Source organism: Nipponia nippon, unplaced genomic scaffold (assembly GCF_047370975.1).
Source record: "Nipponia nippon isolate SJK-2023a ecotype South Korea unplaced genomic scaffold, ASM4737097v1 scaffold_4, whole genome shotgun sequence".
Classification (NCBI taxonomy): domain Eukaryota; kingdom Metazoa; phylum Chordata; class Aves; order Pelecaniformes; family Threskiornithidae; genus Nipponia; species Nipponia nippon.
In genome coordinates this window covers 99,705,173-99,722,192 of record NW_028262358.1, presented here as the reverse complement: position 1 = coordinate 99,722,192, position 17,020 = coordinate 99,705,173, and the positions used below count along the sequence as shown (strand labels likewise).

At 41.2% G+C, this 17,020-nt stretch overlaps 1 protein-coding gene across 2 annotated transcripts in view; it reads left to right on the top strand.

The window, feature by feature from the left end:
* Positions 1 to 4,155: 4,155 nt before the first annotated feature.
* Positions 4,156 to 17,020, top strand: part of GFRAL (GDNF family receptor alpha like) — a 28,253-nt gene continuing 15,388 nt past the window's right edge. The window contains exons 1-4 of one of the 2 annotated variants that reach the window (XM_087776754.1): positions 4,156 to 4,218; positions 7,038 to 7,172; positions 13,733 to 13,885; positions 15,422 to 15,865. In XM_087776754.1, the coding sequence (XP_087632880.1) occupies positions 4,197 to 4,218; positions 7,038 to 7,172; positions 13,733 to 13,885; positions 15,422 to 15,865 (754 nt within the window). In that variant the 5' untranslated portion in view covers positions 4,156 to 4,196. Of the gene's footprint in view, positions 4,219 to 7,037; positions 7,173 to 13,726; positions 13,886 to 15,421; positions 15,866 to 17,020 lie in introns of both variants that reach the window. The other variant, XM_087776753.1, reaches the window with a different exon arrangement.

Below are 17,020 nucleotides of genomic sequence, written 5' to 3'. Positions count from 1 at the left end.
TGTCATTGTTATTTCAAGAAATTATTTTACTTTGTCTGTTCTAAGAAAAGAAAACCCAAATAATTGTGGAAAGTGCAGCAGGATTGGATTTCATAGCTGTTGCAATTCCTTTGCCATTAGCAGGCTATTTCTGCTCTTCAGCCACAGAAAATGCAGTGTTCTTAAACTGTGTGAAACAAGATGTAATTTTTCTATATCATTTGAAATGATTTGACAAACAGCTGCTGAATTAAAACATTACAGAAATGGGAGAATGGAATTTGAAAAGTCTTTTTTTTTCTTTTGTTTTTGATATAAGTAAATAAAAAGTTAAAAAGTTAAAAACTAGTATAGTAATGCAGCTGCCAAATAATTGTCAGTAATCATTTAATTATACCATAAAATGTTGCCTCAACCCGCTGCTGAAAAATTACAATTATGGCAAAATATTGCAAACCTATACTTTCATTTCAGAAAATGTATTTTTAGCTTTTCCTTTAGGAAAGAGCAAGAATGTAGAAAGTAAATGGTTATCTAAAAAAACTCTGTTGGTATAAAAGGGGAATATGTATCCTTTTCAAACATAAAAGGCCATGGGTAACTGCGGAAGACCAGCAAAATTCTCATGCCTTGTCAGGTGTGTTGTCCAGATCCCTGTGAGATGAACGGGGAGGGAAAGGGTACAGTATTTCTAACTTAGGCCACCTAACAAAGAACTAAAATAGCAATGTTAGTGATGCTAATGGAAAAACAGTAAGTAATATCTTTCTGAAGCAGGGTTGAATACCACCTGCCAATACAAATTGTCTTCTTTTTGCTGCTACCTTAATGCCAGGGGGATAAATTGTGTTAGTTAATCTGAGGTAAGAACGCCACTGAAGGTCATTGGCAGTTTTTGGCTCCTGCAGGTCTCCTGTGACATGTTAGAAATGGAAGTTCTTTTGTTCTCTTTTCTTAGTTTCACTTAGATCCCCACAATTTAAATATTCCAGCATTCCTAGAAATTTCTTTTAGCCATAACTTTAACTTAACAGTACTTTTTGTGTGGAGAATATAAATAAAAGATGAGACATTAATTGATAAATGATTCCGCGTTTTTCTCTGGCCAGATTTTTGTTGAGTAAATAGCATATCTTTGAGACACAAGTTTATCTAAGATTTCAAATTCTAAGGATAGGTAGAAAGTGTTAAATAATTCTTGCCAGAGAATATAGTTATCAAGCTAAAGATTTGGTTATTTTGATGAAAAGATATTTCATTCAAAAAGTTCTGGTTTTTTTGAAATAAATATTTTTGATTAAAATATTCATATGTATTTATTTCTTTTTGAGAAATACCTAGACATTTTCTTCTTCAGCTCAGACATGTTTTCAGGCACCATTTAATCAGAAAAACTTCACAGACATTTAAAAATCTGTTGTCTACCTGTGTAAAGTAATGAAGGGTTTTTTTGCCAGTTCTACAACCTTTTACTCCAGAATGATCCAAATACTTGGATACATTAAAAATATTATCGAGCTGGGTTTATGTTTGAATTAAAATAATCACTGGGAGTTTTCTGTTAAGATAAACCCAATAGTGAGCAGTGGATATTAATGGAGATAGAAATGGCTGTGAGAAAACAGGGTAGGATTTTAAAAGCAATATGGAATTTAATGCCTTTTGCATGTGACAGAAATTAAAGCATCTTAAAGAAACTTCTGGGTTTCTTATCCATCAGAAAAGGTGAGGTGAGGAATGAGCATTTCTTATCTAGTCTATAAATATAAAAAATTATCTGAAAGCTCTAGATGCTTTGATATTCTAATATTTCCACTAGCAACTCAGGAGCGTAGAAATGAGGTTTTCATATCATTGTCTCTGCTTGGTCATAGCATCATTACACATAGAGTTTAAATCACAACATATTTCTTCCCACATACATAAATTGTTGTGCCACCATCACTCTGGTACTTTGCCTCTCAACATATGTCACAGTCTTGGAGGTCTGGTATCCTGACCTCCTTCTGTTGTCACTTTGGTGATAATCTTGTGCCCTGCAGTCACAGTGACTGCAAGATAACTTCTCCCTCGCTCCACCTCCAAAAGGGCATTTTTTTTCCCTTTTCTTCTGGGCTGCATAGAGGGCCCCATCTCATTCTCTGATATTAGCAAAATTGACGCATGTCATGAACCTGGAGAGTGCATTATAGGAAGGAGAGTACACTAAACATTAGCTTAACTCAGCCCTCACTGTAAGATGCATTGCAACCTACTGCTGCATGTTACAATGGATTAAGACCAAGGCAAGTTTAGCCTTCCAACCCAAAGTTTGTCTCACAGCTAAAATTATATTCATCTCTCAGGCTATTCCTTTTACCTGACAGTAAGGCTTTTTTTCTGGCTGTTGGATATATTGGGTAAAATAGTATTTTATTTTGTTGAATACACTTTCCAGAAAAAACACAACCAACCAAGTATTTAACAATGTTGGCATTAAGAGTTTAAAGAATGTAATAGATTAACTAAGTTAAAATCTGAGTTTAAAAAAAAAATAAGAAATTATATGCAAGGTTGAATTTTCCTGAGCTAAACAAAAAATAAGCAAAATCTGGACTTGGCTCAAGTTTTGCTTTGCCAATAGGAACAGAATTTCACCCACTATATTTCTATCTCTGTTAGCCATGTTGGAAGTTTTATGATGTCTTTTTGTGTTAAGCATTCAAGAAACAAATCCAGTTAAAAATGTTCTGTATGAGATAAGCAACTTTTGAAAACAAGACTCACGAGTAGCATGGAGAAATCAATAGGGATCTGTTGTTTACTCCTGCTTCCAGTTCAAAAGCAAAGGGCATCCCTTGAAGCCAGCAGGTGTATGCTTGTATGATTTATAGATTAATTATTTTTTATTAAATACCTAAGTCAGCTGCTGACTTTTGTATGGCAAACTGTGTTTTGATGTGAAACTCCTTGTCGTGGTTTAACCCCAGCCAGCAACTAAACACCACACAGCCGCTCGCTCACTCCCCCCCGATGGGATGGGGGAGAGAATCAGAAGGGCAAAAGGGAGAAAACTCATGGGCTGAGATAAAGACAGTTTAATAGGGAAAGCAAAAGCCGCGCGCACAAGTGAAGCAAAGCAAGGAATTCATTCACTACTTCCCATCGGCGGGCAGGTGTTCAGCCATCCTCAGGGAAGCAGGGCTCCATCACACGTAATGGTTACTTGGGAAGACAAACGCCATCACGCCGAATGTCCCCCCCTTCTGTCTTCTTCCCCCAGCTTTATATGTTGAGCATGATGTCATATGGTGTGGAGTAGCCCTTTGGTCAGTGGGGGTCAGCTGTCCTAGCTATGCTCCCTCCCAGCTTCTTATGCATCTGGCAGAGCACAAGAAGCTGAAAAGTCCTTGACTAGTGTAAACTCTGCTCAGCAAAAACCAAAACATCAGTGCGTTATCAACATTATTCTCATCCTAAATCCAAAACACAGCACTCTACCAGCTACTAAAAAGAAAACTAACTCTATCCCAGCTGAAACCAGGACACTCCTGAAGTTAGACCCATCGTCCAGTATGTGTCCAGACTGTGGACTAGTTATTTCTTCCTCTGGTCTGCTGCCCCACGTGCTCCAGAGCTCCTCTCTCTCCTTAATAGATGATGAACCTATTCCACATCTGAGATGAAAACAAACAAATTCACTTCTAAAATGCATTGAAAAGTGCTTACAGAAGATGATCAGACATAGCAACAGGCGTTTTCCAGAGAGAGTGTAGGCAGCAGCCGAAGCCCTGCCCTGCTAGTTTCTCCGGAAATCAAGCGGGAACTGGATGCAGAGGGAGCGCCAGATCCCGTGAAAAATGCCCAAGAACCACGTCTCATCTAGACGCAGTCCAGCTTCACGATTACGGCCAAAAGAGAAACGGGAGCAACGGGCGTCACAACGGCAGCAAAGGACGCTCGCGGGGGTGGGGGGCGAGGGGGGAAGCTTCCTCAGCGGCTCCTGGCCGAAGGAGGCGGGCAGAGGAAGGCGCACCGTTTACACAACTCTTCGCGGTATTTGCAGGCGGCAGAGCCGCCCCCGCCCGCCCCGCGCCGCGGCCAGCTCGGCACGGCGACCCCGCAGCCCGCGGCGGGGCGGGGCGGGCGGGGCGCTGTCCCCGCGGCGGGTGCTGAAGGGGCGGCGCCGCACCGGCACCTGCCGCCCGGCGCGGAGCTGCAGCCGCCCCCGGCCGGCCATGGCCGCGCTCCTCGGCCTCGGTAAGTGCGGCGGGAGGCGGGGAGGGAGGCAGCCCCCAGCCTCGCCAGCAGCCTCGCTTCGCCCTGCGCCTCCTGGCCTCTCCTCTCGGCGGGTTCCCCTTCCAGCTCCATCCCTTGCTCCTTCTCCTGGGGAGCGCCAAGGCGGGGGCGAGCAGGTACCTGGGGGGGGTTCGCACCAGCCTGCCACGTCCAGGCCCTGCGGCTTGGCGCAAATGTCTCCAGCCCGGCTCCGAATAGCGTGTCTGAAGCGGGGGTAAGGCAAGGGAGCAGCGCGAGCACTGATAAGAAGTTGAAATGGCGAGGAGACCCACAAATGGGATGCCTTGTCTAAATAAACAGCCACTTGTTTGCTAAGTGGAAAGCGTTTGGGGCTGGCAGTGCTACAGAGAGGGCTATTGACATTTCCCTTTGGGTCTGAATGGGAAAAAGGGAAAATCAACAAAGCTGATATGGAAGGAATTGGTAGAAGAGAATATGTTGAGACAAGTATATTTTAATTTCTTTTATTCTCCTTTCCCCCTCTGTACATGTTGTATATGTGCTGCTTCTCTCTTTAACATCCCACTGCTCTAAACTCATATTCCACTGTTAAAAACATTCTGTAGGTAGCTCTGCCCCAGGTTTTGTTAGAATGAAGTTGTACTTTATCACTTTTCAACTGTATTCAAACTATATTCAGCTATAGTTTGCCTTTCTCCTTTGGAGCTAGCTACCTTGCTGCTCTTGCAGTTGGATAGAAACCACAGCTTGGTCTCCTTGCTCTCCCGTTATTCATTGTTATCTGCCAGATAATAATTCTGCAGTCTTGGAAGGGACACTGTAATTCCTCCGTTCCTCACTTTCCAATCTGCAAAATGAAGGTGCTAAAATGTCCCTTTCCCCCCCTCTTTTCACTTTAGACATCAAATTCTTCAGAACAGGGGATTCTACACCTACCCAGTGAATCAATAGACACCTGTACAAAAATACAGACACCTGTAGAAATCTAAATGTATGTATCTCCATATCAAAATGGATCCCTCTAAAAGTTTTAGCTACAAATTAACTCTTAGATGCCTTGAACTCTTCTAAGTAGAAAACAATCGCTGAGTACTCCAAACAGTAGAGTAAATAACTAAAGTGAATGACTAAAGTAACAGCTGGCACTTTAAGCAATTGTATAAGCTACAGTGCACTGGATTCTAAAATCATATAGGCCAGTTTGTTTCAGGTAGGCTTGCCACAGTGTGCCCCCTGTGTACTGCTGAGGAAACAAAAGACCCATCCATTGTATGTTATTAGATCTAGAGAAGCCCCTTCTTAGATTGAATGAGCTTCAATCATAGATTATGCTCTTTATTTTGCAAAAGCATCTCCTCCTTTTTGTAGGCACAGTTTCCTGGTGCGCTCAAAATAAACACACTCTGAAATAATCCTTACAAAGGAGCAGGAGCTGCTAATTGGCTGTTTAATCAGTCCTACTTTGACTATTCATTTTCAGCCACTGGTTCTAAAAAGCTGTCTTAACAGGAGGGAGACAGCACAGAGCCTTTGCGCTGCAGATCCTAATCAGATGCATAAACTTTCTGTCATGTTCATACCTACAAAATAGGTAAATGGTCATCCAGGAAAATACCCTTTCTTAAAAAGATCCTGGGTTTGTAATTTTGTGTTGTCTTACATATACAGCCATTTTCACCTGTAAGGCATATGGCAACCTTTTTTTCTCTGTCATCTGAATGAATAGTAAGTACTTTCACAATTAGAAAGAACTTTTAGAGGCAGTCCCAGGACTAGTTCTCTGGATAGGGTCTGGACAAGTCCTGAGGGAATATTTCATGCCTCTTGCAGATGACGTTTAAGGATTTAAACAGTGCTGGCAATCCCTCAAATTCCATATGAACTTGCCCGAACATAAGGAAAAAAAGGAGACTTAGTCTGGGGGATGCTGTGTCCTTCAATACCTAAGGAAAACACTCCCATCAGGTGTTCAGCAGCTAGTTTGATAAGGCCTGAAATCAGTGTCTGAAACTTAATTTTACAGAAAATTAAGACACATGGTTACAAATTAGAGGTTGTGTTACCATGGGAATGTTGATGAAAGAGCTAAACCCCAACTGATTTATCTTTTTTAGCAAGGCAATTTAATTTTCTACTGATAAGCCAGAGGTGGTGCTGATTTAAAATTCTTTACCTTGAAGCCTCCATATCAATCTTCAGTTTCAGAACTCTTTTATGCAATTAACACGGCCTTTAGGTTCAGTGCACTCAGGGAAGCAGATAAAGACATAAATGCTGGGGTTGCTTTCAAGAAATGATGCATTTGTGAAGTAAAACAAAGAGCGTGAAGAGTACTGTATTAGGAAATAAAATTTCTTTTATCATCTAACAGTTGCGTAGCTGTCAAATCTCTTTCACATGGTCTATTCATAGGAATTCCTGTGTAGTCTCTAGCTTGACAAAATTGCAGTCCAAATAAAATGCTGTTTCATCTGAATTTTATACTGTCTTCCTTTCTAGAATTTATTATGGATCTCAGAGCTGCAGTAATTTCTATATATCTATGAACTGGTGTCATATATAGCTATGGCTGACATTATAATACTGGGGTAAAAACAATGCAAATATGCCACACTGCAACTTCAAAAATTTAAAATTTAAATTTAATTTCCCAGTTGTGAAACTGAGGAAAAGTTTTATTCTGTTAAAAAGTAACTTGGTAGAAAATTTTAATCTATAGATAAACTACAGTAAATTATATTGTTATAATCTAAGTGCAAATGAAAAAGCTCAGTACAATATCTGTTGTATTAAATAGTCATTATATTCTGTTTTTACAGTGTTGTTCATGTACTTCACAAGTATATCTACTGCCCAGACTACTGACTGTTTGCACCTGAGGGAGCAATGTATAAATGCTGCAAATGGATGTGAGAGTGTCTGGAATATTGTTGAAGATGTCTGCAATATTTCAGGTAATTCTTTATGGTGTACATAGCTGTACTTTGAATTGCTGAATGGTTGCATATTCATAGTTTATTCTAATATTGCTGTGGAAACTGAATGAATGAAGTCAGTGAGATTTCAAAGACAAAATGACTGCAGAAGACAGCCGCTTCTGAAATCCTTGACAGTAGCCAATATTATTTTCAGCAACAGACACACTGTCACTTCAATAAGGTGATAAATGAAATTTCTGGACTATGAACAAAGTCAGAGTCTGAACCAACTCAAGCAGTCTGAATTCAGCAGAAATTATGCTCTTGTGGGATCCTGTTAAACAGAGCCAGCATACAGCTGGAAAAAAGTTCCAACCTTGCTTTCCATAATTTGGAGGAGTTGATCTGCCCCCTCCCTGGAATTGTTCAAGGCCAGGCTGGATGATGCTTTGAGCAACCTGACCTAGCGGAATGTGTCCCTGCCCATGGCAGGGGGGTTGGAACCAGATGATCTTTAAGGTCCCTTCCAGCCCAAACCATTCTCTGATTCTGTGATCTATGATATAGCACGATACCCAAAACAATGTAGTAGTTACTTAGAGTAATTTTCAAATATTGTATTAGAATAGGAAACAAATCAAATAAAGCACACTGCAAAGAAACTTGTGTTGTAGGGAGGCACACTGTATTCATTCAGTGAATAGTATCTACATGTCAGAATGATTCGCTTGCAGGGAGCGATGGTATGATAAAGTGCAGGTTGTGATGTGACTAAGCCTCCTTGAATTGTTAAACAGATTCTCACATAAATGAAAGCGGAAAATCAGTCTTTCTCTCTGTTTATTGCACATCCAACACTTGGTGCATCATTTCCAAGTAAAGTATGTTTTAAGTGAGGGAAGACCAATTTGACCTGAAACTCATCCTTCTGAATGTTGTCATTCAGAAGAAAATGTTCCTTTCTCTGAAGGCCTAATATCTTCTTGAACAAATCTTGAGTATCAGTCACCATCTCTCTCTTTCTTTAAATCCCTCCAAGACCTTGCTGTTAAATGTTGAGTATTCACTTGCCAGGTGCTGTGAATATGGAAGGGAGAAGAAGAGTGACAATACAGTGTGGTAGTGTCATTACACCAAGCTGGTAATGACACTTTTGTTGACTGATAAATGTCAAGGACCTTGATCTGCCAAGGCTGCATCAGTGCTAGCAAATAAAATGGACCGGGAACTATTTTCTGGCCCTGAGTTCAACTGTCATGGGGCAGCATGTATCCATGCAACTAAACCATCTTACCCCCACACTGGCTGCACAAAACCACCTTTTGGGAGTGACTCCAGCCCCACACTATCTTCACAGTCTAGCTGGCTCGGTCCAGACCAGGTACCATGCAAAAGTGCAGCAGTATAGACACAGTCACTTGCCATTAGGCTAGCCCATGCCTTGGTCCTGTTCATAAATGCAGCCAAGGGTATGTAGGTACATAACTGCCATTTCTAGCAACTTAATTCCATAAAGCAGGTTCTCGGACACTGGGAATCAGCAGTATCTATATCTCCATGGAAACTTCCCTTCTCCTTATATTGACATTATGTGAACAAAACCAGCCATGTCCCGATGCCATAATCTGTTCTGAGACTTAGCTGCAGCAGAGTTGATAAAGTGAATGTCCCTCTGTCTGTCCTGATGTCAGGACCCAGTCTCATGTTTGGTCTGTGTGGGAAGCCAGGCAGCAGAAGATGCTGCCTGACTTCATGGTCAGTAGCCCATTGCTAGAACATTCACCTGCAGTGTGAGCTACCTGAATGCCTCTGTCTGTCTGATTTGTTGCAGAGACTTGAACCCAAGTGTCCCAAATCACAAGGCAGTATTCAAAATAATGAGAGCAGGAAAGTCTCCGAGGAGTCCCTCTTACTGTGTCCTGTTCCAGATAGGTATCTGCTTTGCATAGAATGGCTGAATACTTTTAAGAACAGACAGAGTAAATGAAAAATACATGATAACCTAGTGATTACAACAGTCCCCAAAGGAACTGGGTTTCAGCTCATGTTCTACTGAGTTTTTAAATATTTTATGTGAAGTGGAACAGTTTCAAAAGATATGGCTGCTGTTTCAAAAAAAGTATTGGAATGTGCCATACTTTCAGGCTCAAGACAGTGACCTGGAGATGAGCACTCTAGAACCAAACCTCTTCCCTAAATCAGAATTGGTTGAATTTGCTTCTCTCACATCATTCACAAAAGCATTAGCACCAAGACTACTTGACATAAAGATCAGGATATGTACTGTAGCCTGCTCTTCATCATACCCTGCAACCAGATGAAGTGGGCCAGCATGATGACTTCTGTGATCTCCCCTTTGGATTTGTTGCATTGTCCCATAATATGCCATTTCCCTCACTTATTGTCCTATGTGCTTATTCACTGATATTAATGGTATTTGTAACTGGGTCAGAAAAACCTTCTACAAATAAACTCTTTCTTGTGATTGCTTGTTTGGTTTTGCATCTGTGTATTTCCTTAGGATAATAGCCTTCGGCAAGGACTCTCCAGCATTTCAGGGCACTCAGATATTGCATTGGGTCTAGGACAAATTATTCTAAATGTGGTTATTAGGTGCCATGACCCCAGAGGGTGTAAACCCACAGTCAGACAGATGATGGTACCTCTCATAGAGCCCACAGAAACAGCAACAGAAAATCTACCAGTAGCATTATTACTAAGAATGACACTAAAAGTACTCTACGTGTGCAGGACCAAAAACTTCATGGATAAGCTGTATGAATGGAAAAGGCCCTTCAGTGCTGAGCAGGAGCATGTCAGTTGGAGGCAACAGGCAATGGGGCAAATATTCCTTTTGCTAGTTTCTTTATGAAAAACCTAGCTACAAATGATAATTACATGCCTACTCTGTGGTATGAGTTTACTAACTCAGTCCCTCAGGCTGTAACTTACAAGTTAAATGTGTGCATTATCAGGACCTCCATCTTTTGTTCTTCAGAGCAGGTCTGGGGTACTCTCCAGATGACTGCTGAAGTCACTCCTTTCTCTGTCAAACTGCCCATCACCGCTCCCCTACCACTACAGCAGCATTTTCAGAGTTTCGGTTTATAGTCCTCAGACTCCAATCCGTCTTTCACTTCCTTTTCTGTGCCAAGATACATTGAAAAAAAAAGGGGGTGAAAATGTCTGAGTCACCTTCCAGATCAGGATGGAAAAGACTGAAATATTTAACTTTGATGGAATCAGAAGATTTTACTTTGAAAATATCAGAAATGTTTCATCACTGCAGATGAAGATTTTAAGGTTTAGATTTTGCTGGTTTTTTCTTCTTTTAGTTCACTGATAAAAAAACCAGAAATTTCTGAGCTCTGATTTATCCATGAATATACATTTCCTTAATTTTTCAGAACTGGAAACATCTGGGTTCAAAGAAAAAAAAATCTCCGATTGCTCCAATATTAAGGAATCACATGTAGAATTAGATTTGGAAGTAAGAGTTTATTTTTCTTAGAGAAACAGGATCATTGAGGTTGGAAGGGATCTCTGGAGATCTAGTCCAACCCCCCTGCTCAGGCAGGGTCAACTGCAGGCTATCTTCCAGGACTGTGTCCAGTGGATTTTTAATCTCTCCAATAACGGAGACACCAAAACCCCTCTGGTCAATCTCTTCCACTGTTAGACCGCCCTCATATTAAAAAAATATTTTTCTGACCTTTAATTGAATTTCTTTACTTCTATTTGTACCTGTTGTCCTGTCACTGGATGCCACTGAGGAGTCTGTCCCTGCCTTATTCATCCCCCTTCCATCAGGTATTTATACACACCGATATGTGTATTGGTACACCCCGGAGCCTTCTCTCCTCCAGGCTAAGCAATCCCAGCTCTCTCCGCCTCTCCTCGTAGGACAGATGCTCCAGTCCATTAATCACATTTGTGGCACTTTGCAGGAGCCACTCCAGTATGCCCATGTCCCTCTTGTCCTCAGGAGCCCAGCACTGGACACAGCACTCCAGATGTGGTCTCACCAGTGCTAGAGGGGAAAACCCAGTACTTTCCTGCAGTCCTCAGATACAGTTCCCACTGAGACGATTGAAGAGCTGACTGTGCAAGAACAGAGATTATCACCCTGGAAGTGTCAGCTTCTACTCTGTCTTGCTTCCATCTGTGGTCCCATGTGCATAAATTATGTACATATGAATAAATTGAATTATGAATAATGGCTGCCAAGCGTTAGGTCAGAGACCATTTTTTGTAAATTCCTTGGAAGCATATGTATAAGCTAAAATATATTACCTTGAACTAATTAATGGTAAAGCAACAATAATTGAAAACCAGCAATAACATATTTTCTGCTGTTCATCACAGCTGAATCAACACAGTGTACAAACAGACCAATACTGATAATAGGTTATTTCTACACAGCTTTCAAGAGGCCAGGCAAGGGAACCCCATAAATCTGATGTGCTTCCTGATTCTGTCTATGCCCTTTGTATGTTCATTGCCCCACAACCTACCTCTCACCCCATGGTTGTCAGCTGCTGTGATTCAGCTGTTGTAAATTAGCTAATTTTTACACATGCCCCTCCTGATCTTTGTTGCTCTTTTTCTACCCCCAGAATTTGTCCTCCTGAAATTGTCTCCTGAAATTCTTCTATTGTGTCTTACTTACTTGATAAAATGTAGAGTAGAATATCCACCCACCCATCTCCATGGGCCTCCATAGTTCCCATGTCACTGCATACTTTCCACCCTGTCTTTATGGCCAGGGAGTGTCCTATGTCTATGATCTTCATTAGACCTCCTGAGCTCCTTGGCTACTGGAAAAAGAAAGAAATGTGAGGGCTAAGGGTCAGGGTCATGCTCTACTTCTAAAAATGCAGAAGGCAAGTTGGAAATGGGGTTGGAGAGATACAGGCAAGCCTGGGCACCATCACCTCCTCCTTTGCTGATATAAGAGGTGAAGTGGGAGCAGAGGCTGGGAACTGTAGCTCTTGCTGGACTGCGACATCCCCCTGTAGTAGTGCACATTTTAGTACATCCCCAAACCCTCCAACCCTCCTTATGCAGACACTGTTTGAAAAGGGATTTTGGGGTGGCAGGATGGGGATGTGCACTCTGGAATAGCTGATACTCATTCCTTCAGGCACAGGCGAAATGCACTGTTTCCTCTTGCAGGCCTTCATCTAGACTGCCTTCTGCTGCTATTTGTGTCAACAACATATAAATGACATTAAAACTCTAATCACAGTAAAGCTTGTCCATGGTGGCGGTGACACATGGCTGCTAGTTTTGCAGTTTTACTAGAGCGCACAGTCTCTGCTGCTCCATGCTAGTCACCAGGGAAGCAGCAACGCAGGAAGCCAGACATCACTGTTGACAGGGCAGAGACAATAGCATATGTGCTCAGTAGATTAAAACTGATCCTCATTCTGCCCTGTGACCAGGCTGAGTCTTATGAGCCACATACTCCTTATGCTACGTATTGCAAGATACTTAATAGCCATGAAGCAAAGAGAGGAAATGTGCTGGTTTGAGGACCTGCATACCTGTTTTGACAAAGTAGACCATGGCTTTCACAAAATAAAATTTTCTTAAATGGTATTAAACTGCTTGCTTGAGCAACTTGTAACTTTTTTAAGCAATAATAAGTAATGAACTACTTTTAAAACCATTAGTCCATAAAGTAGAGGGTTGATTGATTTATCTTTGTACCACAAACTAGTACATGCTCTTTATTTTTGCTACACATACAAGGAAAACATGATCTGACAGCCTGTGTGAGTGTCTTTGTCATTGAGTCCAAGTGCACACGCAAGCAACAGGCTTGAAACAATGGGTAAACTAAGGTTTCTGCATTTCTTTATGTTGACTTCTCTCTTATTTTTATTACAAAAAAAATAAAAATCAGAATATTCTTGGACTACTTTAAATTTGTTGCAATTGCCGAACTTAGGTAGTGAAGTTGTTCTATAGAGTAGCAGCCCAAGGGCATATCCAAATGGCCAGGTATTTGTAGGCTCATGCCATCCTCATGTGAGTGAGGGATCGGAACCAGAGATGACATCCCTCAGCCTGGGGTTAGCATCATCATTACCACAGGACTGCGCCTGCCCTCCTACATCCCCTCTCTTACTCTGTTACAAGGCAGTACCTTAGCCTGCACTGTGAATTCCAGTCCCTGTACCAGGCACCTCATTTCTACACAGGACCAAGTTGAGTGTTTCAGTGTCTCAGTTCAGGATGTGCCCTTCGACTCCTGCACCCATTTTTGGTTTGGTCTCTGTACCTCACCTACCTAGAATAAAAGGTATGAGTTTAAGGTTTTATATACTTTGGAAATGAGAACAGAAACAGATGTTCTGGCAATGGGTCAGATTGAATAAAAGAAGGCAATATCATACCCACAACTTTATTATATTACTCTGAATATTATTTAAAATTTGTAAATTATGACAGGTTTTCAAACAAAACTAAGTTCAAACCATCTTCTCTTGGCAAAACATATTATTTTTGTGCTTCAATTGAATTGGTTTATGTAACCATATCCCTTAAGCGTTCATAAGCATTAACAACATAATTTTAACTGTAAGTTCTAGGTAATAGATGCAAGGCAGAAGATGCTATTGGATGTAATAGAATCATCCAGGTCCTGGCTGATGAATACCCAGAATTTAAAAACTGTGTCTGCACTACAGACGATCCCTGTAGCATCACAACTTTGCTTGGGAAACAGTGCAGCACTGATAAAGGTAACTAAACATAAAGATTTAATTATGAAAAACAAAAAGAAATATATAATGTTGTAACCCACATTTTAACTGCATTCAAGTTTCTTTGCATATTTCTCAAATCTGAGAATTTAAAAAGAAAATTAGTTTTGTCTCTTCTATGATATTCACACACCAACATGCATATGAAAGCAATGCCATATCGGCTTTAAAATAAACAAAACCAATAAAAGGCACATGAGAAATTCAAATTGTTTTTAAAGCTCTTGCTCAGTCCAACGGAAAGCAAAAGTGAAAATACTATGTGTGCTGAGGGTTACTTGTTGTCCAAGTGGGGCTTGAGTGCCACTGGATCTATGTTATGTATAGGGAGCCCCATCCAGACACCTTGTGAATGGGAGTGTGGGTGAATGGGGGTGCACAGCTGTGCAGTTGTGTCACATTGTGTTACAGGAGCATCTTCACTACATCTAGGAGAGGTTGCTGGATGTGGGAAACACAGTTACTGCCTTCATGAAGCTGTACTTAATATATAAAGTGCATCCTTTTTAAAATTCCATTGTAATCAATGGGCCCAGCTCCTTTAAATCTATTTTTTATTATCCTGAGAACTCTTTTCCCTTCAGAAAACTTGTTTCTATAATTGAGAATTACTTGGTGCATGAAAGGCTTGCAGTTTCTGATCCAGTGTCTCCTGGAGTAATGATTAGCAAAGCTGACATAAGATAGGTAAAATCAGCCAGTGAATCAGAGTCTGGAAAGCGAGCCCCAGGGTTGATTCCCAGCTCTGATCCACCACTCCCTGCTGGCATCAATCAGCGTACATCATATAGCAGTAGAATATATGGCTTTATTGCAGAGGAAATAATAGCATCCTGATCCATCACTCCTTGCCCCAAACACAAAGAGTGGGTATCTAAAACCTGATGTTGATGTCATTGGAACAGTTGCTTTTGCTTCTAGCAAAATGAAGTAATTTTATGTTTTTTGCTGATTGAGATTGCATTTCTCACCAGTCTAGCAAAAAGTTTGGATGGAGTTACACTAGTATCGGTTTTACCTACAGATGATATCTTATGGTGTTGGTAGATACTTTCAGCAGTAATTCTCCTTGTCTATCTTAAATTACTATTTTAGGTAATGAATGAAGCATCTTCTGGAATTGCCATGCTCTCTTTACAAATTATGCATTGAATTAAGATGATAATCCATGATATGTCCAATCTGTAGGTGGTTAAAATTATGAGATGAATCCCTTTATGCAGTAATTTTAGTGAGGGTTTCTCATATTACTGTTAGCAGCTGAATTGTTAAAGTAGACTGTATTATACAGCTACCAGGACACAGTAAGCATGAGGAAGATTCATTAGTCTGCAAGACTGAAATTATTATGTATTTACATACAGCTCAGAATGAAACTAGGGCTGTTTCATTCATTTTATTGCATTAAGGCAATTACCCTTTTCCTGAGTTTGTTTTGATGTCAGTGATCAGTGATCAGTGATGATGTTCCATCTTCCATTTGATTTATATCTCTGTTTGTACCTATTTGTACAGAATATTTGGCAACTTCCTCAAAATCAGATACTGAACTGAGTTTTAGGCAACACAGAAACCGCAAAGACCAAAGACACCCAGAAGAATTAGAGAACGACTGCAGTATTGCAAAACAACGCTGTCGAGAGGACCCTTACTGCTTTCTAGTGTATAAGAGCTTCCAGAGAGCATGCCAGCTGGATGCAGCAAAATGCAGGCTCCCGACAGTCAACCAGGAGTGTTTGTCAGCATGGAAAGAACTGAGGAAAACAGTGCTGGGAGAGTGCAAGTGCTCAGAACCACTTCAGATGAGATGCATTAAAATATGGAAGGGAATATTCAACAACCCTTGTTTACAATACTCTCAAGAGAGACAAGTTTCAGCAGCTAGTCAAAATGATGATGACAATGACAATGATGATGATGATGATGTTGATGATGAGAAAAATCAGGACATCGACACAGGTGAGTAGTATTCCAGCAGTCTGAATGCTTTCATACATAACAGTAGTGTGCACAAGTCTGTGAAAAAGGTTTTCTTAATCATTTGCAGTTTAGCACTGGAAACAGTATAGTTTTAAGAGGCTTAATTAGATACAAATTAATAATCTGATAGGAAACTGATATCTTGAATGCTAATATTATTGTCCTTCAATGTGTAATTTGACACAACCTGATCCAAACCAGTCCCTTTTAGCATTACACTATAACTAGAAACAATATAATCATAGAATCATTTAGGTTGGAAAAGACCCTTAAGATCATCAAGTCCAACCATTAACCTACCACTGCCAAGTCCACCACTAAACAATGTCCCTAAGCACTACATTACATGTCTTTTAAATACCTCCAGGGATGGGGACTCAACCACTTCCCTGGGCAGCCTGTTCCAGTGCCTGACTACCCTTTCAGTGAAGAAGTTTTTCCTAATATCCAACCTAAACTTCCCCTGGTGCAAGTTGAGGCCATTTCCTCTTGTCCTATTGCTTGTTACGTGGGAAAAGAGACCAACCCCCCCTCACTAAAACCTCCTTTCAGGTAGTTGTAGAGAGCAATAAGGTCTCCCCTCAGCCTCCTCTTCTCCACAATAAACAACCCCAGTTCCCTCAGCCTCCCCGCATAAGACTTGTGCTCTAGACTCTTCACCAGCTTTCTTGCCCTTCTTTGGACACACTCAATGTTCTTCTTGTAGTGAGGGGCCCAAAACTGAACTCAGTATTCAAGGTGCGGCCTCACCAGTGCCGAGTACAGGGGGTCAATCACTTCCCTAGTCCTGCTGGCCTCACTATTTCTGATACAAGTCAGGATGGTATTGGCCTTCTTGGCCACCTGGGCACACTGCTGGCTCATATTCAGCCAGCTGTCAACGAATACCCCCAGGTCCTTTTCTGCTGGGCAGCTCTCCAGCCACTCTTCCCCAAGCCTGTAGCGTTCCGTGGGGTTGTTGTGACCCAAGTGCAGGACCCAGCACTTACCCTTGTTGAACCTCCTACATCTGGCCTTGGCCCATTGTCCAGTCTGTCCAGATCTCCAGGAGAATGCTGTGGGAGACAGTGTCAAAGGCCTTACTAAAGTCCAAGTAGACAACATCCACAGCCTTTCCCTCATCCACTAAGCGAG